This window comes from Anopheles coustani, chromosome 2, assembly GCF_943734705.1.
Source record: "Anopheles coustani chromosome 2, idAnoCousDA_361_x.2, whole genome shotgun sequence".
Classification (NCBI taxonomy): Eukaryota; Metazoa; Arthropoda; class Insecta; order Diptera; family Culicidae; genus Anopheles; species Anopheles coustani.
In genome coordinates this window covers 19016187-19041932 of record NC_071289.1, presented here as the reverse complement: position 1 = coordinate 19041932, position 25746 = coordinate 19016187, and the positions used below count along the sequence as shown (strand labels likewise).

The 25746-nt window shown below is 45.1% G+C and overlaps 1 protein-coding gene across 1 annotated transcript; it reads right to left on the bottom strand.

The window, feature by feature from the left end:
• Window positions 1–49: 49 nt before the first annotated feature.
• Window positions 50–24584, bottom strand: LOC131264040 (probable G-protein coupled receptor 158). Its single transcript, XM_058266330.1, has 10 exons — window positions 23830–24584; window positions 20918–21160; window positions 20670–20844; window positions 20516–20584; window positions 14613–15044; window positions 13356–13550; window positions 6075–6259; window positions 5870–5981; window positions 3379–3399; window positions 50–214 (listed from the first exon to the last, which is right to left on the bottom strand). Exons 1-10 carry the CDS (start codon window positions 24582–24584, stop codon window positions 50–52), a joined length of 2352 nt encoding a protein of 783 aa, XP_058122313.1.
• Between the last annotated feature and the right edge of the window lie 1162 nt (window positions 24585–25746).

Below are 25746 nucleotides of genomic sequence, written 5' to 3'. Positions count from 1 at the left end.
TACCGCTCCCCAGCTGCCCGTCCGGCTGCGCCACTCCGGACACTGATGGCTATTTGGTGCTGGAGATGCCGGATATCTCGCCGGTTCCGGTTCCGGTGTCGGTCGGGCCCTCGACACTGCACACGCTGTCCTCGGGCGTACGGGACGGTTCGGCTTCGGTCACCTCGACTTCGCTCACCGCTGGACGATTGTTGCGGTGCTTCGCGCTCAGTGCCTGCGGAAAATGGGACGTATATTAAAAGGAAGCGGTATACGGCATTAAGTTAACGAAAAAGAAATAATAAGAACCATTCCCAAAGTCATTTTCTTTCCTCTCGAAATTTTTCAATTCCTGTAGCATAAGTTAATTAAGCATGACAAAGCAAAACCTTAAGAAATCCGGGTACTACTAAAACATATTCACCAACTGCTTGTCCAGGCTGTAGAACGAACGTGCAAGCAAAGGACTAAGATCGAAATGCTTGCTTGGTTTCTGATGATCGCTCAACGCACACGATTGCACAAACAAGAAATACAAATTTTAAGCAACGTTAAAAAGTCAATAAACAGGCCATACTGTTAAAAGCGTGTACTTACACATTAATGGCAGTAATAAACTATCTTAAGTTAGTGAAAAATGCTCTCGTTGTTCCCGTTACCTTGAAGTCAAAAAAGGTCGATTTTATAAAACGTCTCGAAAACGGCTGAATATTTTTTCAATGCATTTAGCAATTATTTTCAAAATGTAATACTGCATTGAAAAAATATGTTTTTACTATGCCGTTATGCTTTGGCGTGGTCAATTTGCACGGTCCTTCGGAAAATGCTACAACATCGATATTTCTAAACATATTTCTAATCTGTAAATGTGGTGTTTAGTACATTTGTACACCTGTCTATAATTTCCTTAGCTCAATATAATGAAAAAAAGTGTGTGCTAGAGGCCAAAAATTCATATTTAAAAAGGTTGCATACTTTTATGTCGGAAAATTTCGTTTAAAGAAATGAATGGGTAATGGCTAGCTCGTACTAGCAGTATTGGTTATCTCTCCGAAATAAAATTGAACAAGATCATGTCGATGCTCCCTTTAACGCTGGCAAATTAATTGACTCGACATTATGGATCGTAATGAGCGTTCGAAAAACGGAAACGGTAACTTTCCCTCCCAAGGATTCGATCTCCCTCGTGTGGCGGTGACGGATGGCACGCCAGAGTAAGGTTAACGTGCAGCGAAACTTGGATCGATTTCTCACCACAAGTAAGCCGACCTAAACCATCTTCCGGTCAAACGCTCTTATCCCGTCCCATGCGTGACCGGTGCCGAACACCCCTCGAAACCCAGGCCAAAAAAACAGAAGTCAAGAGATGTATAAATAATTGAGGTCAACAAAGGAATGCCTATAAATTTTACCGAGCGCATCCTTCGGAACCACAAGACGGGCAAAACAGCATCAATCGATCTTTCGCAATTGTGAAGAAGCGCCCCGAAACTGTGTGGGAGAAGTCGGGAAGCAGGGAGCGGTGAAGGGCTGGTGAGTGATAAAGTACCGCCACATGCCGCAGCCTCCGCATGAAGTCGCTGTTGGGCTGTTAGGTGGCGTTTGCCCATCACAAGGGACGTGCTCGAGCATCGATGAAAAATGGCTCGCACTCGCAAAGTTTTCCGGTAAAGCAGATGCGCATTCCGGTGGTCGTCGGTCGGTTCGGGTAGGTACCTGATAGTGGTCGCGCCCGGGCATGTCGTCGTGCTCGGTACAGCCACGCACTACTAATTGTCAATTGCGAGCACGAGCACAACGACAAAGGATTTTCCATCCCACGGAGTCTCTGCGGCGTGCGTTAGTTGGCGAGAGGACAAGTGTTTGTGGGGTATTTGAACCGAGTTTCCATCACCTCCTAGGGCAGCTTCGAATGGTGATTGTCAGATGATTATTTCTACAGTTCACCAGCAAGAAACATAAAACTACCCGTTTCATCCCATCACAGAAAAGCTCTCTATCTCTATCATCGTGAAGTACGCAATGAAAAACGAACCGGAGGTTGTTAGTGGGAGGGCAGCAAGAAGAAGATGGAGTAATTCCAGTCGATAAGGTTGTCAATATTAATTCCAGCAGCGTTGCGTTAGCTCGGGCCATCGTGCGTTACGGTTTGGGGAATGATTGGAATGTGAAACATTTTCCACCGACACAGACCGTCCCATTGACATCGTGCTCATTCCCTATTTACTTCCTTCATAAGGATGGAAGGAAGAAAGGAACGCTCAGCTGGGTGTCACAACCACAACTGACTGCCGGGGGGCGAGTTTCTTCGTTGGCTAGTGGGACATAAATTAAAGAGTAGAAAATAAAGTAAAACTAGTGGGATACACCCAACGTTTCGCCAATGGACGCAGGGTGATGCGATGCAGTGTGGTTTTCTTGCGTAGGACAGATTCGCAGATTGAGAGTGATGGCACATTGTTTGGAGCAGTTGAAGAAGTGCGCAGGGGTCGCTCCAGTGTGATAGAAGGAATAAAAAATAAATAAATTCATCATCCTGCCAACCAAGCCGGGAGCGGGCGCAACCCGGGAGCGGTTTCTGTCCGCCTTTGGTACATTCGAAAAACGAAGGCTGACCAGAAGAAGTAAAAGGCATGCTTCAAGGCATTTGATACGACAGCCTGTACTCCGGAATTCATCTGCTGGCGAACTTTTGCAAGGGTTAAAATATAGTAGAGTAGTCATTGTTTAAAGTCATATCTTTTTTCTTCTCTTCATTTTATCTTTTTTTCTATATTCTGAAAAGATACTTTAGAAAATTGAACAATAACATACACGACAGACTCGTGGTAGCGATAAGCGATGGACAAGCAGGCTTGTTCGTTAGATAGAAAGTGAAAACAAACAAATGTTTATAGAACGATTATGGTGCACAGAGGGATTGAAGAAGAACGCACTCTGGCACAGACGGGCGAACGAGAGGATCACGGCAACAAAACATTTATAAAGAGGAAAAAAAATGAAAATAAACAGACAACGACAAAATATTCACATGAATTTTCCAATCTATATGCAAAGCGAGACGATTGTGACCTATCGAGTCGGGCTCGATTTCCATTGCTCTGACATTTCCGTTTGACCTCGATGCGTGTATGTTGGCCTATGGCTACGATAGTGTAAGCATTGGTTCCCCTAATCCCCGTTTCCGAGTGCTTTCGCTCAGGCAAACGATTTAAATGTTTTTTTTCGGGTTTGGATAGTGTGGTATATTTTTGATACAAAAACTCCTTCTACGTTTAACGCAAACACCTAATTTAGTACGTGCGTTAACATTATTCGCCAAAATAGCCCCAGAGAAAATAAATAAATGAACGAATGAAGAAACCAACTTTTGGTACAGTAGAATGGATTAACATTTACCTTTTCTCGGCTTCCTTTTTTCTGAAGTGTAGGTAGGAATGGTTTTGAGTATGAAAGCGGTTCGGTTTCATCGGAGGATGTTTGTAAAATTTTTCAATTTATGTTGTACGGTGTATGTTGCACAAACAAATGTTCAACGTGTGCGTGAAAGTTCCATTGAATTTCGTTAAATACGTCCGTTGTCGCAGTGTTGATTACATGGTTTTTTTTAGTAATTGTATATTGTTGAGCATTTTTGGTTTAGGTGTTCATTGGAATATGGGGCAGGAAAGTACGGCAGATGTCCCAGGAAGGAATCGGGAACGAACACATCACCGTAAAATGGAGGAAAAGATACAAATACCAGGATACGATCGATAGTTCGAATGAGGAACGAGTAGAACGGGATAGAGATTGAGCGGTTCGGGTTTGGTAGGTTTTTTATCGGTTTAAAATTTAAAGGTAGTTTAAGGGCACGTTTCGAACAAGTAACAACACGACGGAAACGTTGAAGTAGAGAGAAAAGAGAGAAGAAAGAGAAAGAGAGAAAAGAGAAAAAAGAGAGAAAAGAGATACAAAAACATCCAGTTATATGAGCTTGATTTGGTTCGGTTAGTTGGAAATATGGTTTTGCCAACACTACTTGTTGAGAGAGGGAGATACAAATACTGTACGAAACTCGTTCTAATAACGAGCTGAAGGGAATCGAAAGTGTCCTTCAATTTATCGTAAAACGAGTCAACTGTGACTGCTTCGGATCCCAATTAACGACACTTTCGATTCACCAATGTAATAAAAAAACAAAAACTCTAGTGTAAAATTTACAAACACAATGCAAAAATCGACCGACAAAGTCTAGTCTTACGCATACAATTCATTCGAGAGGATAGAAAAAAAAACCAAGTCCATTAAAAAGTATGCAAAAACTCAAAATCATGTTCCACTACGAACTACTTGCTGGCGTAGAAATCAAAAGTAGGAGAAAAAACTACTCAAACCGTTGAGTAGACGGGCGCACGGACCCGTAATGGCAACGGATCAATCCACTACCTCCATCGTTGTCAGTGTCGTTATCGTCTTCACCGTCGCCATTCCACGCTACAGTTGCACAATACAGGGGAAGTACACGGTTTTGGAAAGCTTCGGGATGCACATCGAATCGGATTGGGAGCCGTTATTTACATTCGAGGGGAGGATAACACATTCAAAGTCGGGGGTTCGAAACAATCTTTAAACTACCAGAACGAGGCGGAAGGCAAACAGCAGGGATGGTGGCCGGCTGTTTTCCGAGCGGTCGTGAAAATGAATGGAACCAAAGTTCACGGAAGTGAACGGAAAATCAACACAACACAGAACCATGAACCAGGTAAGGGTCGATGTACAAATGGAAAAACAATCAGCCTGATAGTCAAAACAAATGGAAACAGAAAAGGGAAAATGAAACACAAGTCTGCACAGGATTGCCCATTTTGCCCCCAACCCTGTTCTTTTTTTCTGGGGTAATACATATCCGAGAGCGAGACAATTACAAACAAAAAAAAACCAATTCAGCAAATGGGTCGTGATTTTTCCTACCCAGCTGGAGGGGAGGGTGTTACCAGAGTGGTGATTTCCAAAATCAATTCGTTTGAGTGCCAAAGGAAATCCGTCCCAAAATGCAACACCGTCCAATGGAGGATGTGCTCGGTCGGGTTTTTGGTTGGGCGTCGCTGTTTTAAAAGTTTTATTAGTTTCGGTCACAGCAACTGGCGGTTTGGAAAACTGTGATGGGGTTGTCTGGGTGGGTGGTGCTGTATACCCTGATCGTCACCCAAACTGATGCCAACTGCCACGATTTGACAGACGTGTTGCTGTTTCAATTTACGACGGCGCTAAAACTGCAACTCAGTCAAACGGTACTTCAGTGTATGAATGGGGCACACCGAGCCAGCCTTCATTTCGAGCGTGTTGTTAGTTAAAGTCGTTTGAATTATCAATGAGCGGACGTGAAATAGTCGATGTAAGCGCTCGGAGTGGTGTTTCGCTACCGTTTTGAGATGCTTTATTTACCTTCTCGAACTAGAAGAAGAGTGATCGGGGAAAATTAAGAGACAAATTTCCCAGCATGTGACTGTACACATCAACAAGTTTAAGTTGGTTTTACAACGTTTCCAGTGCTGGGTGGTCGAAAAAGGTTACGAACAACCAGGCGTCTCCATTAGTTGACTTGCTAAAACTAATTTATCCGGTAAAAGGGTAGTGTGCGTAATTAAAAGGCTGTCTTTTGCATTGGTGGCGTTCTGCAAAGCTGGTGGAGGTGCATTATCGACCGAACCGTTGATCGTAACGTGCTACTGTAGTGTTTGTGTGTTTCTGGGGTTTTGCACTAAAAGCGTTTCCAAAATTCGTTACTTCCTCATTAGCGCATCGCTGCAGAGTGGTGGACGATCAACGGTTGATATAGATGGCTCAGACATACTTCCACACACATAAACACACTCACACGCGGACAGTCACACAACCACGGGCTTACCTGGAGCGAGAACCTCCGATGGGCCACCTTTCTGCCTCCTCTTCGCTTGCTTATGTGAGGATTGTCTTGGCGGAGGGTTTTATTTTTTAAATATTCTAGTTGTGTGTACAGTCTGCATTGGAAGAAAAGGAAAAAAGTGGGTCAGCTAAGCTTGTTTGCACCCAACCGGTCATCTCTCATCCCTTCGCCCTTCGCCCGCGCTTACCTTTTCAGCTCGGCTCTGATGTCCTCGGGACTCATCTCCGATATCGTGACGTCGCCGACCTCCGGGTCGCCCATGCAGATGCCGGCGTAGGTGCCGAGCGCTCCGCCATGGTGTGTACTCTCATGTGCACCCTTGAAAGCATCCACAGGTAAGCGGAATGATACGTCATGGGCAAGGGAACGAACCTGCAAGCTATGACGATGCAACAGAACACACACGAAACATCCAAAAAAGAAACAAACACACACAAACGAAGAACGGAAAGAAGGGGAGGACAGCATCCCTCCTTCCCCTTTCGGAAAAAGGGGGAAGGGAGGAGGGGGTGAAGGAAGATGTACGGGAAAACAGCAGAATTAAATGAAGGAGAGAGAGAGAACGAGAGCAAGGAAAACAAAACTAACGGCGATCCATAGCTACCCGAGCAAAAACATAATAGAAAACAACTAACAACACCAATTTCCCAAAACAGGATTTGGGAGAAAGAGACTGATACAGAGAGATTGTCAAGGGGAGAAGGGAAAGAGGAAAGGATCCAAAACCAAGGCATACATCAAGGTACAGTGATGCTGATGAGCTTGAACATACGGGTAGTAGTAGAGTACGATAGGAACAAACATAGAAAACTCACAGGCAAACGAGCAAACAAGCGTTCGCAAAACGGTCACATACGTTTCGGGTTCGTAACAATCAGAAAAGAGGTCGAAAGAGATCGAGCAGGATCGAGGTAGAGAGAGCAGGAAGAGAAGTGATCCTTGCTGCTTGTAGGCAACGCTCTGGAATAGGCTTTTGCTTGCAACAAATTTGAAACACCACATGGGGATGCTTTTGACAACATGGTGGTGGGGAATGTAGCTAGAATGTAGGTCAATATTTGCCAATCCTATTCGCGCCCGGAAGAGGAAGGTTAAACCCTTCATTCGGCGACCCGTTGTTTATTTTACGCTGAAGACACACTGGAACTTCTCTTCCTCGGTTTTCTTTAGAACGTTTTTCTTTAAAGGGACAGCTTTAAGAAAACATATACCGATCGGGTAACAACCATCAAGTAACTAAACAGACACCGAATCAGAGTTGGCAAAAGAGGTCGTGCTGATGCAATTGTTGGTAGGTTTATCAAACACATTGCTCGTTAGAGTTCGAGCGCGGATCCGAGTAAAAGACCATAGCAGGAAATGGTATGGAAAAAATTTGGTGAAGATGAGACAGAACAGATTCTACAAGGCGCACGATACGAGGATGTTGATACATGGTCGGGAAGTGTGATGAGATGGATGTGCATGAATCTCGTGGGACTCGTAGGAAGTTGCAGACGGATATGTTCATTCCGTGTCAGGCTCAACGGAGCGAAGGTCAAGATTTCGCTCGAATAACATCTTTGGAAGAGAACAAGAAAAATCGAAGCCACCGAAGGCTAGCAAACAAGGCGCTTTCCTTTGGTACACACGCTGATCGGATTCATTTCCCGGCACACAAAACTCTATTTATCTATTCAAATCCGGTGCGCCGTAAGCTCTGTGTTTCGGAAAATTAGCTAATTTCTTCTTGACTCCATTAAGGATTCTGCATAGATTGTGTATGCGTGTGTGTGTTGGTATGTGTGAGCGAGTGGGGTTATGTTTATGCTTTCTCGGCGGCTTAGGGCGCAGTGTGAATTGGCTGTGTTCCGGTGGTGATTCGTTATGGTTCGTTGGGCGAATCGGCGATGGTTTGGTAGACGTTTAGCTTATAGCTCTGCTTGCCTTGCGCGTTCGCGAACGGCAAACAATCGGTAGGCACCGGGAAGGAAAAGAAAAATAAATATAAAAAAACCACCGAAAGCTCCAACTAAGACGGCACGGGTTTATGTGCGATTATGCAAACTATGAGAATGGAAATGAGGGTTGAAATACGGGCTCGAGCTCACTAAATACGCAACAACGTGCTAATGCACGAGGCACAGTGGATTAAACGGTGGAAAGAAAACATGTCTAAAAGGAGTCGGCAAATCCTCTACCCTTGCGTTGGTGAATCTGAGAATCGCTGCCATCGCTTCGTGTATGTTGAAAAGCGTATTCGTCGGTGTTTACTTTGGAAAGTTTAGTTCAAACATTCTGTGTACGGCATTTGGGAAAGCAATTAAAATGGTAACTAAAAGTATTGAACTATTAAGACATCGATTAGATCGAATAAAAGACACGTGCCTTTGCTTACATTCTTGGTGATAATTTTTCTTGAATGTTAATGAAGTTGTACGGTACCGTTTTATCCACGGAACATGCAGATAATTACGGATCTAAAATTGAAAGTATTATCATTCTATAAAACTCACTCTTTAGTTTTCCCTTTGCCCTTTTACTTTGGGGGCGTTAATGCGTTCTCGACGACGTCTGTTTTAAATTCCATTCCATAATAATGTGCCGTGTGCGAAAACGACCAACGAAACAGAAACCAACTGCTCCTCTTTCTTAGCATCAATTTGTGTAATGAAAACGCAATATGCCTTTTTATATGCACTCCACATTTTACATCCATTGCCGCTCGTTCGATGGCACAATACATGGCGAGTGGCACCGTCGTGGAAAGTGATTCCGGAGAAAAGTGGTTGAAAGTGGAAGTGCTGGGAGTTTTCCCGTGCCATGCGGTGCGGCTATAACAAAAACCTCTAAAGGAACGCCCGCATGTTTTCACGCCTCGATCGAGGGAAAAACCCAGCAGTTGTACTGTTTCGTGAGACACCATCGGCCTTGGTATAATTTTTCTCACGCTGCCGACGAGTGGAGCTTGGCGTTGGAAATCTTCATTACCTCACCCGGTAACGGTCGGTGGAAAATGAAAAGAGTAGTTACCGGTGGGCCAAGCTGGATGATCGAAAATTCGGCACCAGGTGACAACCGACGTGACAGGCACGGCTTTCTTGTACTTATTCGTTTTCCCTTTACAACCTTCAGCTAACCTACCGGCAAATGTCGGAGAAAATCACATCGTTTGGTGTTTTCCCTTTTTTGTTTTTGGCTTGCCTTTCCACGTGTGACTACTTCTTTTCGCAACCGTTAGCCATCGTGTGCTCGGACGTGACACACTCGGTACGCCGGAAGCGAAACAGAGAGTCGAAGTTTATTGTCATGAAAATTTGATTAGGATTCGCCAGAATAAGTTTTCCCATTTTCTCGGCAGAGAAGTCGCTTGCTGGTGCGCCGGGCGACTACGGCTAAGCCTTCGGTGGGACCTTTTGTTTTTCCCGAGCTTTTCAATCGCTGGCGCACGCCACGCACCCGATGGAAACCCGAGATACCTTGGCCAACCGGAAACCGAGCGATGTCCTTTCGATTCAATTTTGCTCTCATGATTTATGTAATTTAATAAAACCCGTTGATGCTCGTTAGGGGAGGTTTTCCACATCTCCCCTACCCCGAAGCATGTTGGAAAGAGACTTTTCGCAGCAGCAGTAGTCGGTGGCTAAGTGGTGTTCGGAAAAGTCAAGTTCCAACTACTTCAACCACGTCTGGCCGGTGCGGGAACGATTGAGTTACATCGCGTTCGGAGCGTGGGCGAGATTTGTCCACGGTAAAAGTTGGTGGAAAGTTCACGATGCGAGCACGGTGTAAAGTGTTAAATTACACATTTATCCAAGATTATCTCTACACACGCGGGCGTTTGCTGCGTGGAAAGTCAGTCGTTCTTTGGTGCCCGCAGAAAATTGGAGCATTTGGATTTGGGAAGATCCAACTTTTGCGATCCCTTTTTCCAGCCAAGCTAACGAATGGTGCATTCCGGAATCTTTAGTAGAGCGTACTTCCGGCGGGTGATGTTCACGAATCTGACACTCCCAGCGAGTCACTGCAAGATGTGTTGTAAGACGTTCTATTTCGGAACGGCAGCGACGTAGCGAGCGCCGAATGCAAGTGTCCTAGGAAGGGACAATTTCTGCCAGAACGCTGTTGAAGAGGCGTTCGGGCGTTCAGAATGACATAAGCAAAACTTCCTGTTTCCGTTGGTGAGCGCATCGGATTTTCCGCTCCTCAATCCCATGACCCGAAGCATTCCCTTTTCGCCCTTTCCCTTCGAGTGAGTTTGTTTTCGAACACTTTTCGCTAGCCTGTTTCCTGTTTGTATGCAAGCGCGCCCACGCGCAGCTTGCACAATCGATAAATAATAATGGTTTTATTTCTTTTCCCTTTTCAGCTAAGTTGTGCTCTTCAAAAAGAAACAAACAAACGGTAAAGCGAAATATTGGGGAAAAATGGGAAACTTTTCGGCTACTACTGATGCGGAGCGGATGGTTGACTATCGATCGCATCATCGGAGTTTGTTGTATCGTCAAGTTTTGCCACTCCACGATGCTATGATTCTTTCGATATGCAATTTTTTGTCGTTCAAAACTTTGTTATGGAATCTTGGGAAAGTTTTTAAGAGTGCGCAGGTAGTGTAGGATATTTTGGTTTATTTTGCGATTGACAATGTTTTAAAAATATTTGTTACTTTCTACGTGTGCGAGTTTGGCTCACTGTTATATAGTTTTAGGTGCAAATTCGATTTTTAGATTGTTCTCGTTCAATTTTTTATACCTCGTTTCATAGATCCTGCATATTACCGCATGTGGCATTGAGTTGTACTTTTTCTCGATTTCTCATGTCACAGTTGGCGAAAGGAAAGAAAATTTAAGTGTGTTCTCAAACCCTGGAAGATATTAGCTAAACTGTAGCTACAAAGACTACTAGCCGTGCTATGGAAAGGCACTGTGCAAACAGTTTGTGGAGTAATTAAGTGAGCCCTTTTAGCGTGAGCGAACAGTTGTTTGAGCGATATAATTAAAACCAAACACCTTTCACCTGCGCCCATCGAAGCGGTTCCACCGGAACTGTATGCTCCCTGGCAAAACTCCTCCAACCCTGCGTACGCCCCCCAATGGCGCAGGGAAAACGTAGCCGCTAGCGACATCCGCAACCGTCGCGCGTTCGTCGTTCGTCGTTGGGCGCCAAGAAAAGCCACCGCACGAAAGTGACTTACGTAGCAAAGGGCTACGAGCCGTTGCGTTTACGTTGTTTCGCTCGGATAAACACGCAATCAATTTTCCCCGATTGCCCAGGCTCATGGCGAGCGGGGCAGCACGTGCGTGTTCTCGAAGGCAAATTTGTCAAAGTTTGGCCACCGATTCCTCGAAACGCGCTCCCACGCGGCTGCTCGCGAGCATCCTTAGCGTTCCCGAATCGAAACGAGTTTTACATCACGATCGTTTATGTTTGAAGAGGTCTACTTCACGCACGGAAAAAAACAACACGACAAAAACGAACTCTTTAATACCACGTTTGGGTGGGTTTTAAATTTCATCCTGAGCGCAGGAAATTTCTTGCCTCTTGTGTGTTTGGACTTGCGACGAGTTTATGTTCACGCAAAAAAAAAAAGCGCTTGATCTTGATGGTGCAAAAACAACAGTCAGCCTTTTGACATCGGGCTTTTTATTTCTGTAAACAACCACTTCCCCGGCCCGTTGCTTTCCATCCAGAAGTTTTGTTTTGCCATTTTCTTCGGAGGTGTGAGTTGGTTTTTTTTTCGTTTATCAAAACAAAAAGAACTTCCTGGATTAGGAAAAAACGGTATTTCAACGCGACGAAAAAGGTTTACATTTGTGTTACTGTATTGCACCCGAGAGCAAAACATGACACACTTCTCTAGGCGGATGAAAAACAGATAAAACAAAGGAGGCTTTTAATGATGGCGAAGTAAGCTCTAGCTAAGTTCGAAAAAAGCAGTGAATTATCTTCACGGAAGTGGAAAAGAAAAACCTAGTGACAAATCGTACGCCAGGGCAACGGAAATGTGGGAATTAACACTGCGAGACCCGCGTTAGCTCACTTCTTAAGCTGTAAAAGATGATTTCCTTTTCCATTGCTCCGCGTCCCGCCCCGAGAAGCTGAGTGAAAATGTCTGAACCATTCAGATGGTGATTATTTTTATCACTCACCCGCACGGGACGGGGGCACGCTTGGTTGACAGAGCGGTGGGATGGTGTTGACGTAGTTTTATTATGCTGACGATTTGCTAGCGTAATGCTAAAATAATTAGCTAAGATGGTGGTGGCCTAGCAACCGAAGCTCCCTCTCGGGGACGATGCAATGTCAATGTGAGTAAATTAATCGTACCGTAGACAGAAGCATAATGAAGGTGAAAGTGGAGAAGGAAAACGTCAGACTAACTCAAGGAGCGATGAAAGGAAAATGATTAGCTAAAATGCTCATTTAATGGTGAATTTGCTTGGTGGCCTCGTATTTGAAGAAAATATTTACGCCGTGTGTCTACGCGCGACGCTGTTTTCGTATGAATTGAAAAGGAAAAGGCAGACAGAAAGGATTCTAGGACCGATGGATCGTGATGGGGAATGGGCAGTTGGGTTGAAGGTGAGTATGAAATGGCTTATAAAATGTGTGTTTCGTTTGTGTGTGACGCTTTGGATGAGGCATACGGATGTACAGAAGGCACTAAACAAACAAACAAAAAAAGGGGGGACGCGGCGATCTATGCATTTCGATGTGTGCGATGGAAAACGTACACATAACTCATACAATTTCATGACACTCTAAGCACACATGGACACATTGGTTAAGTAGCACATTTTTACAGAAATTTATACAACATTTTGTTGAACGAAAAGAACGATAAAAAAAAAAACAAAAAAGTTACGGAGCGTGCTTGCGCAGATTGGTTCCCTTGACTTTTTGATTATTGCTACTGTGTGTTGATTGTAATCATAAATGGTGTTGGTGGTGGTGGTTGTGATGGTGGTGGTAGTAATGCCGAGGATGGGAGGATATTTTGGGCCAATTTTCTGTCCTCTGCGCTGATGAAACGTTAAAGGGTTGGGCAGAATGGCGAACATATTGCTCTGGTGGTACGATGTTTTTCGTTTTACATGTTGCCATATCGAAAAAAGGGGTCTTTTGGTTGCTTTGCAAAGCGGACCTCCCGTTATGGAGCAACGTTTTTCCTATGCTGTTCAATTTGAGGCTAAAGAGTTCTAGCGTCTCGATGTCCCTCGATGGGAGGGTCCATGATGGTTTTGGAACGGGAAAACGGGTTTGACAAAAACGGGATTCGGCAGGGAAAGAGTTGGTGTGATCACCTGTTTACTATTTTGGGGTAGCCAATGTTTTACATCTAGCGCGTAAACTAGCGCATCGAGCTGGGGGTGACTTTAAATTTCGTTTGCTCGGACCAAATACTTTGGACGCGGGATGGGAACTCGTGGAGAGGATATCGGCGTTGGAAGGGAGGGACGGGGAAGGCGGGACCCGTTTCGGAATTTACCTGCTTGTGCTGGTACCAGAGCTTGGGCAGGAAGATCAGCCCCAGCGTCACGGTGTTGGTCAGCTGCGAGCGCACGAACAGGGCCAAAAACAGTGTAGACGGATTGAACTCCTCCAGATACCAGAAGCGCAGTATGTAGAAGGTGGACGAGACGAGAAACTCGATCAGTATCGAGGCTACCAGGAACTGCCGCTCCTATCGGGGTGATAAAATGATACACGGGAGAGAAAGGCGAGCAATTAAGGAGAGTGAATAGAAACAAATTCAGTACTGTAGTAGTTTCATTCTGAGAGGTTAATATAACAAAATGTGTATTAAATTTACCAAATACAACGTGAACCATAGGTCCGAACTCTAATTGCATAAGACTAATGAAAAAACTATATAACGAGTTTGTCGGTGTATCTTCTGCAGAATAACTACAGTTAATGTTTTGGTATCATTCCCACTTTTACTTTTACTGTTACTGTTATCAGTGCAACATACTGGTTCCACTGATATACTCTCCTATAATTTCTGGACAACATGAAATGATCTAGATTTGCCATTGTATAATGTTTTAGTCTGAAAAGAATATATGGATTCAAATCAAGAGCACTTGCATGCGTTTTTCGGCTGTTCGTTTGGAATCCTGTCATATTTTCACGTTCTAGTCCAGCCTTTAAACAATGCACGTAGTGTGTGCCAGTGCACCGTCTTACAGGGTTATCTGTTTTGGAGAACACATTTTTCTAAAACTTCCGTTTTATAAAATTCTGTGTCCTTTTTTACTTCTTTATCGATTCCTGGACGCAGCTCAAATCAGATCATTTTGTGCGATGTAAATTAGGTCCTGAATAAACAGTCCGTGGTATGAAAAATGGGAATTCTTGACCAGCATGCCGCAATAACATCACTTTATTTCTATTGAACATTACGTATTTCTACGTAAGATTGTTCTTTGCGTAGGGTTTGGTCCGTAAGAAATATCTATCACTATATGATGTAATGTGTGTCGGTGTTTTTTTGACTCTGTAACATTTACAAGATTTATTTTCCTTATTTTTATATATTTCATTGACACTAGCACGAACAAGAGTATCCGAATATAATATTCACCATGTTTGTAATTCGATATTACAGATTTTTTCTGCACAACTATCTTCATTTTTTGCATTGTTTTTGAGTCTTTGTTAGTGTTACTCTGTGAAGCTGTTCTTTAGCGTTTGCCTGAGCCTGTGTTAAATGAATTAAAGAATATTTCCGTTTGTTACTCACCCGGAACTGCGTGTTGGCGTTGCGGCTGGCGATGGCGAGCTGCAGGCCGAAGCCGAGTATGAGCAGCTCGCCGGCCTCGGTGACGTAGTCCCAGCGCAGCGGGCGGCACATGTTGGACGCGACCTGCTCGCCGGGCACCAGCGACTGCGGCTGGTCCATCTGCCACACCAGCTCGCTGTACTGCAGAAAGTCGAGACTGGTGGCGGTGAAGGCGGCCAGGTAGCACAGCACCGCGACGATCATCGCGCACAGGTAGCGCAGCAGATCCAGATCTCTCACAACCCATCGATGAGCTTTTCTGGTGCGGAACTCCACCAGGTGCCGGTACAGCTTGAGCACGATCGCACCGTAGCAGATGATGAAGCCCAGCTCGCGGCACCACGGTTCCAGCAGGCACCGCACGGTCGACGCCTGCAGGAAGTGTAGTGCAACCTGTTGGAGAAAAAAATGGGAAAATTACAAAGACGACAATCGTGGGACATCCGCTGACGTCTAATTGACTTGTGTATCGTTCGCATCGTTTTGAAGTACAAGGATCGTTTTGAAGTATAGAAAAGTCAATGCCCAAGTCGGATCCACTTGGCACGGCGTACAAGCTCAAGTGGAACAGCAATAGAACAGATGGTAAGGAAAGCTGAATAAATCAGTTTCAAACACAAAAGGTAGAAATAAAGTAAGTTGAAATAGACTGCAGCCAATGTTGAATCACTTTTCACTCCAAACTGTTCACAATTTGTAACCCTTTAAGTTTGCCAGGAAGCTTACAAAAAAGCAATCCACATTGAAGCATGATTTACATTTGCAATAAGAGCCCACAATACACTTTTGCATTTATTTTCCGTAAAACGTTACACACAGTGGGGTGGAAAAAGGCTCGGTTTCAGTCCGACTGGACTTTCGTGAGTGTTTTTCTTTTTCTTTTTGATTACACTTCCATTTGCCATCGCCATAATGATGCTCGTGGGTAGTTCATAAACGCAAAAAAGTCCTCCGCACCGCCTCTCTCCATCCAGCGGAAGGTTCGGAACGGAACGGAAATAAAAACAGCACACGGACTCCGCTTTCACGGGCTGAAACCGCCTCTCACCGCTTCGACGCCGGCCAGTCTCGGGGTCTCGGGGTGGCAGAAAGAATTTCCTTTTCAACCGCTGCGACGCCGGCGGAACCGAAAGGTATGGGGAGCGGGAGAACGGGTGGCGTACGTCGAGGCATGAAGTTGAAGCGAACGGAACCGCGTTGGCGATACGGAAATGCATAACTGTGTCAAAGTCGGCGGCGCAGGCCGTGTACCGCGCCATAAATCATCCCCAATGGGAAGCAATAAAATGAAATGGAATTAGACGACTGGCATGGGGAGGGGTGAGGGGGGGGGGGGGGGATGTCGAGCGTGTGGTGACGGCTGACGAAGGGTGGTTTCGCGGTGCCGGTATACGACAGGTTTTTGCATTTCGAATCGTTGACGCGTGCCTACGTCGTTATGGTCCGCTGTTGAGGTTTTTTCCCCGTTTTCCCTTTACGCCGGCGGGCGGGAAAACTGTCCATTCCAACCGAAAAGAACCCAACCACCCTCCCTCTCTGTCACCCCGCACCGTCACTGTCAGCGCATCGTTATGCTTTCCGTCAGTGACATCATTATCGCGCCGCGTCGCACCACGTTTCCTTGCCGGTATTTGCTCTCCTTTTCCGGGGTGCCATTGCCCCGAGCCCGCTTTTGTCAGAGACGGTGTGAGTGGGTGGGGGAGACGGGCTTAGGGGTGAAAAATCAATCGTAAATTTAATCGGTTTTTGCGGTTAGAGTCTCGCTGGGTCGCTGTGACTTTGCACCATTCGTTAGGAAGCCGCCTTCTTGTGTTGATAATGTCGGCTGCCGGGAAAGGTTGGCAGGTTGTGTTTTGTACGGGAAAGAAATCTGCTGAGTTGGGACCTTCCTTTTGTGGCTTGACCCAACTAGAAAGTTATGATTCTCGTTAATGAAGAGTTCTTAAAGATTACTACATATGAAGGGAAAAGGTTTTTGAAATACTTGAAATACTTTAAAACGAAATATGAAAAAAGACTGTAATCAGATGTTTAATTTCACATTATCAAACTTAAAGTGTTCTTGCACCTCTGCACAACAACACTTCGAAAGCAACATTGAAAAAGCTCAAATCATAGCTTATCAGCGCAACGAAGTGAAAAAAGGGAGCCAGACACAAAATAAAAATCGCTGTAAATTAAAACCCATCGGCACGTAGATAATGTCTAAATGACCCTCTGGAACCCATTATTGATTGGAGGCGTGGTGGAAAAGTCTTCCATCTTCACCGGATATAGCAACAAAGTAAAATAACAAGAACAAAATAAAACTCTCCACTTGGGTTGGGAACCGGGGAAAAATACCAGACAGCTAAAAAAAAAGGAATCTAGCAAAGTCAACATTTGGTTTGCTCATACTTTTTTCCTCTCTTTCTCTCTTTTGGAGGGAGTGTGTTTTCCGCTGCCCGATAAAAGTAAATCTACGGTGCGGGCATGATATAGCTGACTAAAATTTATTGACATACAGCTCAAATGATGTTTCCGGTGCTATTCTTTCTATTTTTGGCTCCATCATTTTTGTCACCCCCCCCTCTCCCTTCTTCTTCCTCCACCGTTTCATTCGTTCTCAGTCATCACGGGTGGGTTTTCGCTAATGTTTGGCTATAGCCTACAGCTAACAAGCTAGTTCTTTTTTTCCCCAAATTTCGAGGATACATCTTTGAGGATGAGTGGATGAGGCCTAGTTTTCTGTGTGTGGCATAAAAGCGGATGACTCTTCAAAAATTCCGCCAGACTCAACTAGCGCCGGGCGGCCTTCGTCGTTCGGGTGTGTTTTTCGTTTTGAGTCTGTTTGAACGAAAACCACTAGAAAAGTGTGGCTCGTGTGGATCCAAGCAAAATTTGCCATCGGTATGGTTTCGGTAAACGGGGTTCCTGGGAGTTTGTGTCAGGAGGGAAAATATCCTCTATTTGACGTTGGATTTCTTTCCCGATGAGGGACGGGTTGTCGATTTCGGCAGTCGATTTATGATGAGACAATCCCGACACACCGATCCATTCGTAGATAGAAAAGTGTCGGTTTGATCGGCTCGTTTCGTGCAGGATACGGCAAAGAGAAGATGAAATTGATGTTCCCTCAGCGATCCCACAGCCACGTTCCCAAAAAGCCCAGTTCGTCCGCACTGGGCATGTGCCGCCGCCATTAAACGGAGTTTCATGTTTTTTTCTTCTTCCATGAAACGATCGCTTTGTCGTATGCCTTTGGCTCGTTGTGGTGCAGTAATTTGTCAAAACGCGAACCATATGGACGGCGCAAGGCGGTGCGATTTGATAGCGACCTATCTATCATTTGATTATGATGATGGAGGGGACGCGTACCAGCACGACGATTATTTTATTGTGAGTCTCATTTCGCATTTCGCATTTGCGTTTGTATGAAATTAGATATAAATTAAAATTGTGCGCTGGCAGTTTCCAGTTCAAAACGCGTCTATTTTATGGTTCTTTTTATAACTAACATTGAAACTTCATTAAGTTGATTGCGGAATTTCATCGAATTAAGATACACAATTTCATTCCACCAAGATAAAAATAAATTTCAATCAACCTAATGTGCGTCTCACTTAATAATTGTCTTCAACAGCACATGCGAGGATTCTTTTCCGTCCTTACTGCTTAAGTGCTTTCGCATCGTCGATGAAGTGTTAAAATGTTTTGATGTGTTCATCCATGTTGAGGGAACTGTGTGTTTGAGTGTGTACGCAACACGATGGAATGATTAATCGTCAAGAAAAGCACAGATTAGCATCTTCAAACACCGACTCACGTTCGGTCCAGTATCGGGCTGCCTGTCAAGTTTATCTGGCCGATTGACAACGTGTCCGCGAGATTTCCAACCCACTGATTAGCTGCGGTTTATCGGACCAATATGTTAATCATCCTGCCATAAATTCATTTTCATCACCCTTAACCTTCCTCGCTCTCACTCGCAGAACTGCAGTCCGTGGTCTTCGATTTCTCGCACGATTTGCATACGCTACGTCCCTCGAAGCGAACTCAGAACCGAGACCGGCCCAACGGGCATCATTTTCATTCGATTTCACCTGGGACCGTCAGGGGGGGTGGGATGAATAGAACGGGCCAGCAAGGAAGCACAAATCGATTGAAATTGTCAATATTAGCATGGGATCCATAAATTGTACCATTCAATTAAGGTCGACTATTTGCACGTGTGCCCGTTAGCACGACGTGGCAACTGGCATATTTTTTCGTTCAGACGCATTGGTTCTGTTCGCAAACGGGATGTACTTATTTTCCTATGTAGACAGTGGAAGGAAGCAGGCCTTTGAAGCCGATTGGTTTTGATGGTCCATGGTCCACCGAACAACACGTACACAACTGTTATTGACAAACGCAGTCATGTAAATTAATCAAACAGCGAGTGTTGAATGCGCTGGAATTAACATCGAAACCCAGTGTTGGTGTTGTTGCAAATCAATGATAATTCCACTTCCGCTCCAAACAATGTTTAAAGGGACCTGCTGGGTAGAATTTAAAAGGTTCAACATTACCTCAACGCTCTGCTAATATTGATTCAATGAAATTCACTTCACGCAATATGCGAGCATTTGGAAGTTTTCCCTCGGAATACTAATTAGCTTTACACACACATACGGGAAAAGTTTTAATTTGTTTATATCGTCCACATGCTGTATCGGGTATGAATACGGAAATTTGTCTCTTGCACTGAAGTTTCTCATCAGAAATTCATCCGAATCTGTTGAACTGGGCGTGGGGATAAATAATGCTGCCCGCGACGGTGGGCTGCGGGGAAGGGGAAACTATGTACCATTTTTTAACACTTCGTCTCCGAACGTTGTTGAACCGAACATGACGAAAAAACCGTTGGTCCGGAAACAAACTATCGGAATGAAATTCGAAACAAAAAGGTAATGTAGAATATACAACTCCAGTGACACGCTTGGTGGTACGCGGCATACTGGCTCTGCAACTTTAATGATAAGCGGAAACTTTTGATTAAAATTGTTGTGGAACAATAAAGGTGCCGCCATGCAGTCGGTGAGCAAGTTGTCGTTGATCACGTGACCAGAGTGAGCAGGCAAAGTGGAGCAGCAAGTATTCTGTCCAGACCATTACGGGCCAAACACGGATGGCACCGTCGATGACGAGGGTCGCTTTTTTGGGGTTAATTTTCATCTGCTTCCACTCACTCAATTTGAACACAAAAACCAGTGAGAAAGCAATGGAGAAGGCAGGATAGGTTGGGTGGATTTTTTTTAAAGGCTCTGCAGAAAGTTTCCTCCAGTCGGGTGACGGTGCTGGTTCTCTATTTTTATAAACCCATCCGATGGAGCAGAACACGCTCGCTCAACCCAAACGGGCCAGTTTGTCGAGGACTATCGAGAGCTTTGGATATCTTTTTTTGTTGTTCCATTCTATGCTTCGTCTCCGGCGTCGGTAGATCGCCCTTTCCCGTTCGTCTCCATAACAACAAACAACAAGCAAGCTCAAGAGCCTGCATTTTTGATGATGTTTCACTTTACCGTGGCCTATTTAATCCTTTTTGTGCCTTGTTAAATCTTGCGCATAACAGATTGGGACGCCTCTCGGGAGTTAGCGACAAAAATTATGGCGCAAGATGAGGAGGGGGAGGGGGGGGGGGGGGGGTGACGCTCTTAAATTAATTTCTTCAAAGCGGTTAAAGATGAGCGAAAACGAGGGTTGGAAATATTGATGACAATTTAAAATTTTGCCTCTGCTTTTAGGTTCTTTTAATTTTCCTGCCATTTATCCCCTCGTCAAGGGTATTTTGCAAAGCTCTTTTATATAGAATAGTATTTAGGTAAAAGTGGTAAATTACTCACCGCTAAATATAGTAGTAAAATGCCGAATAAAATTGTTTCTAAAATGGTCCACATCCCGGTGGCAATGGTCTGCGGTGAGGAGTAGAAGAGAAATGGCACGAAACAAACAAGTTTATTCCAGTTTTCTTCCTTATTCATTTAGCAAATTACTCACCTTGCACTTCCGCTGACGGAACACAATTAACGCTAACACTAAACAACAAAGCATGCAAGCTCCTAGGATAGCACCGATCGTGGCCTTCATCAGCGTTTCGGTGCTGAAATCCTCGTCCGGGCTGCTGCAGCTACCAGCCGAGTCACACTCACACGCACTCGGACACGGAATGCAGCTGGGAAAACAGCGAAGCAAATAAGTTTTTCCACCACCTTTCAATAGGGAGGCCACACTGGGCCACATCTTACCTAAAGTTTCCCACGTTGCCATCGTTATTCTTCTCGGACGAGAAACCCTGTATCGATTCGTTGGGAATGTAGTAGCCGGGCCGGCAGACGCACGTGTACTTCCCCCGGGGCTTCGAGACGTCCAGCTCGGCCAGCAGACAGAAGGTGGACTCGCGATCGCACACGTGTCGCCGACCGAAGATCGCTTCGAGCGCATCGTTACACTGGTCCACGTCCGCCGCAATGAACACCGATGCTACGATTCTGTTATGTTGAAGAGAGAAAAAATATAAAGTAACAATGAAGGGTTTGAGGTGGAATAATAATTGTAACGAAAAATTCCTGGTACAATTTACCCCTTTTTCATAAAGTACCAGGCGTCTCCATTTCGATAGCTCTTTTCCTTAATTTTCTTTAATCGGGAGCAGTATTTCTCTAAATCTTTTTCCCCTTCCCAGTGCACTTCCCGGCCATGCCATAAACTTTGTATACCTTCCAGCCTAGTGGCGTTTCAGGAACACTTGTGCAAAGTAAATCTTGAAACCGATTCCTCTTACCCCAAAGGGCGGGAGTAAATGAAAAACTAAAGCAAACCATGCGCCACCAACACCCCGGAGGCGAAGAGGAGCTTTCGGGCGTAAACGAACATGAAAGTCGCCCGCCAAGAGCTGCAAGAGGGATGAAACGGAAATAATAAATGAAACGGTATCCCTAACTGAACTGAACTAACCGCAGAAACCCCTTTGCTTTCCGGTAGGGAGTTGTTTGTAGGTAAGGTTGTGGCAGATAAATATTTATCTTCATCTTGAAAGGTTTTTTTCCCTCAATGTTTTTCCGTGTCCAAGGTGAAGTGATAAGAAAGCGACTTCTTCGTGTTTGAATGGCTGACCAAAAACGATTGCCCCAGCCAAGCACCTAGGGTTGACCGACGCTTGAAACGCAGCGGGCGTTGGCACGATAACGCACATTTTTATGCGCTCCGGCGAACACTTGAGACCTCACTGGACGGGGCTCCCCGAGACAGGATCATAATTAAACATTTAATATTACACGAACGAAGATGAATGTGGGGACGGTACGATCGTTATGATGAAAGGAAGCAATGGACCAAACAGTAAAATAAAGAAAAAGGTGAAATCACTCCAGTCTCCGCTGGGGATTGGGGAACATCAAACGGCTCGAGCCGACTGGCGGTCCATTAGGGAAAGTACACGATTTCAATCTTCTTAAGAGAAGCCAGACTAGCCAAGTGCGCCAACGTTGCTCAGCGTACGGTCCGTAAAATGTGAGTAAAAAAAGGAAATGTAAATATCTTCCCGGCCCGTCTAACTGCTCGTGACAAACGGCCGCCTATCCGGTTGCTTTCGTCGTTACCGGATTGCTCTTTGAAGCCGCTACAATTAGGCAAAACAATGTTGGTTTACTTCTTTCAGACTCCGACGGACGAATATCCTTCCAGGAACTGGTCAAAGGCAAGGACCAAGCGGAATACTTTTACATTATGCAGAAGAGCAGAAAGGAGCACAGGCAAGTCCTGGTTTAATTTAATCAACGAATAAGATGGCCAAAAGGATTCAACCCAATGCTGCCCGACAATGCGTTGTTTTTCGGGGCACGGGAAGCACCGGGGAAGACCCCACACCCGGAAGGTCAATGGTCACGCGGCGTTCGCGAGGCGAAGCGAATCATGTTTTTTTCCGTATCCTTCGCATCCACGTTTTCCACTCCGGGTGGTTTCTGGGAATGCCATGACCCTGTTGCAGTTGTTTCTTGGGAGGGTTGTGTTTTTTTTCCTTCCTGGAAATTGTTGCCCGTTTTGCCGGTGTTTTCGCTCCAGGCGGGCCGGAGCCTTTTGTCTTGAGAGGGGTGCGATGATAATGTTAATTAACTCCCCGGGACCACTTTGGAGGCCTGCAGGGGCCAGCGAGTCGGCGCGGGACAGCAAATAGAGTGCAGTCTGAGGATGGCAAGAGAAGATAATAAAGAGGGCAAAGAAGTGATCAACTGGGGACACAACGGAAGTCAACGTGTGGCGCAATGCCGTCGGTATCCTTTGTGAGATAATTCGTTCCCTGCAGCGTTACATAACGGTTTTGCTAGGGAAGGTGCAGATATTCCCGGTGACTTTCGGGAAAAACGGTCTACCTAGCCGAAAAGAACCTACCAAGACAGAAGAAAAGTGGTTGTTAAGTGATGTTTTGGAAAGTATTTTACTGTAATGTAGGTGGACTCAATGTAAAGCGGGCTTGTTTGAGGTATTTGTGTACTAACTGAATTTTATTTAAAAAAATTACTTTATTCATTCCATTCTTACAGCGACATGTTTTACCAATAAAAAAGACAAGTCTTCCTATAACACCAGCTGGGCATCACTGGCTAGAGGGTGTTTGTCAGCGTGATGCGGTTCGATAGCTTCCTCGAAAAACGGAAAGTGCGCAACTTTGGGCCAACTGGACCCATCAAAAGCGAACAGGCCTAATTAATGTGCCTCGTGTCCCGCAAAATTACTTCCACGCTTCGGTGAGATCCGAACGCTGCCAGCTGTGGTCCTTTTTCCATCTGACAGTCGGGACGGGATGAAGTTGAAGAGGTTCTACGGAAATTCAGGCTGTCATAATTATCCCAACGAATGGCTTGATAGCAGTCAAGGCTGTAGGAATCGTCCTCGAAAGGGTATTCTGTTTCGGTGCTGAAGGGTGAACTTTTTCGTTTTATTTACGCCGGTGAAATAACAGTCATAGTATGGAACGTTATAAATCTTTGCTGGAAGCGTTGGAATGCTACTAGAGTTGGAGAAAAAGTAGAGAAGACTTCCAAGTTGTCAAATAATCCCAACGTAATTGGAACCAATTTCAAAATGATTTATAATTCGGTGTGAATTTGTGTCACCTTTGGAAATGAAATTGGGAAAAACACGGGGAGAAAATACTCACTTGTAGCCCTGGGACTCGACCGTCACGCTGAACGGCCAAAGCCAGCGTCCGTAGAGCGGGCCGCAGTCCCGGAAGGGTGCGCCCCAGAACTGGGCCCCGTTGCTCTGGTTCCAGGCGGCTCCCAGCTCGCGCCAGTACGTCGACAGGAAGCTCTTGCTCTCGGACAGGTTGACGTGCGAGGCGTCGATCTGGTCCCGGAACTGCACGACGGCGAGCGGAAGCCGGGGGGAGGCGATACCGACGGCCAGCAGAAGCCCATCGTCCTGCTTCAGCACGCTGCTTGCCAGCTCGTTCGCCTTCTCTCGCGCCAGCGCGAACTTCCGTTCGTCGCGCGTCGCTCCATCAATCTTACGGCTCGCGAGAAAATCCGCGAACGATTTGGCCGCCCCGATCGTAATGTCCGCAAAGTCGTAGTACGGATCCGGCGGGATCTCCTCGAGGGCGCGCTGCTCGCAGGGGGGAAGGGTGGGTGCTACGGTGGGTACGGTGGCCACTTGCTGGTCAGCCTGGGCCGGTTCTTGCGGGTTCGACAGCGATTGCTGCTCAAGACTGAAGCCCGTCCGGGTCAGGAGGGTTAGCGTGAGGAGGGCCAACCAGGTGAGGGGGGTGCGTTTGGGGCGGATTGCGAAGCATGGTGGAAGCTGAAAGACCGACTTAGACGACGACGTTGGCCCTTCCGTGGGCGAGAGCTGAACACTAGCCGGGTGTCGGTGGTGCCGATGACGATGATGATGATGACAATGACGATGACCCATCACCGGTGTTTCTTGAGCTGGATATGACGATAGACAGCTTCGATGAGCATCTGGAAGAAAGTACGGGCCCGATCGGGTTAGATTGGTCGGTGAGTTATGCGAGCTGTCACGGAAGCGATAAGGCGAAAGGTAATTTATAAACCCCACTGCTGAGCGGTATTCATAACAACTGTCAGGTTCTTCTTAGCAGTAGATAAAATAAATTGGCATACTGTAGGTCGTAAATATCATGGGCCCTTAAAGAAAGTGTAGATTAAAAAAGCAAGGTATTTTTATGTAAAACGGAAAACGGAAAATGTTAGTTTGATACATTAAATGAACAAGATAGTTTTTTAAACTTAGAACGATTAGTTTTTAAAATACAAAATAAGTGGTAAACGGGGAAAAATAATATTACTGTTGAGGTTTTTCTAACAAGAAAACGAAGAAAATTAACATACATATTAATGGTTAAAATATCAACTGAAAGAATTAACAACAACGTAGAGTAAGTTCAAATAGATTTTAAATTCCATAAATACAAAGACAAGAAAAAAGTAACGTCCCTTAAACACGTAGAATAATTAAATTAGTACAGATCTAGGTCAAAATAGCCTTTAGAAACAGTCGAAATTCGATTCGATTCAAGTGTGCAGCCAAAACTTTTCTCTTTAACCGAGTATCGTTAAATACCATCCAAGGAGTAAATTAGTTATCAGCTAATATGCCTTTCCAAAACAAAATATAATTTGAGTTGTAAATCAAATGATATTTTTTAGAATAATTTTAAAGACCATTTGGATGCTTGCATCGACTATTGAAGATTTATTGGATATCCAAAATGAACAAAAGTTTATGATTGGATATTATTCTTAACCAACGTCGTAATTGAAACATTTAGATGAAAAAACAACTCAGTTCCAAATTAAATGCGCTTGTTGATATTCTTGTCAAACGTTTAAAACTACTGTAGAGTTGTAAGCAAGTAATCAAACACCTGCTGTTAGGTTTCCTTACGGTCGAAACACGAACTTGGAAGTAAGAATTGATTCCGTTAACGATCGTGTACTTCATTACGGTAGGCGTTTTATCGTTTCGCACCGTGATTGCGTGACCGAACCGGGCCGTGACCGTTTGATAGGTGACACAATTTTGCGTACGACTGGCGTTCCCAACGCCACCT

What these genes read in the sequence shown, in the direction of transcription:
- LOC131264040 (XM_058266330.1), bottom strand. Translation starts at nt 24,584, where the DNA reads ATGGGTCATCGTCATTGTCATCATCATCATCGTCATCGGCACCACCGA. An exon ending in TCCGTCAGCGGAAGTGCAAG is followed by an intron (nt 20,585 to 20,669) that starts GTGAGTAATTTG and finishes TCCTCACCGCAG; the next exon opens with ACCATTGCCACCGGGATGTG. An exon ending in TCTGGTACCAGCACAAGCAG is followed by an intron (nt 6,260 to 13,355) that starts GTAAATTCCGAA and finishes CATAGCTTGCAG; the next exon opens with GTTCGTTCCCTTGCCCATGA.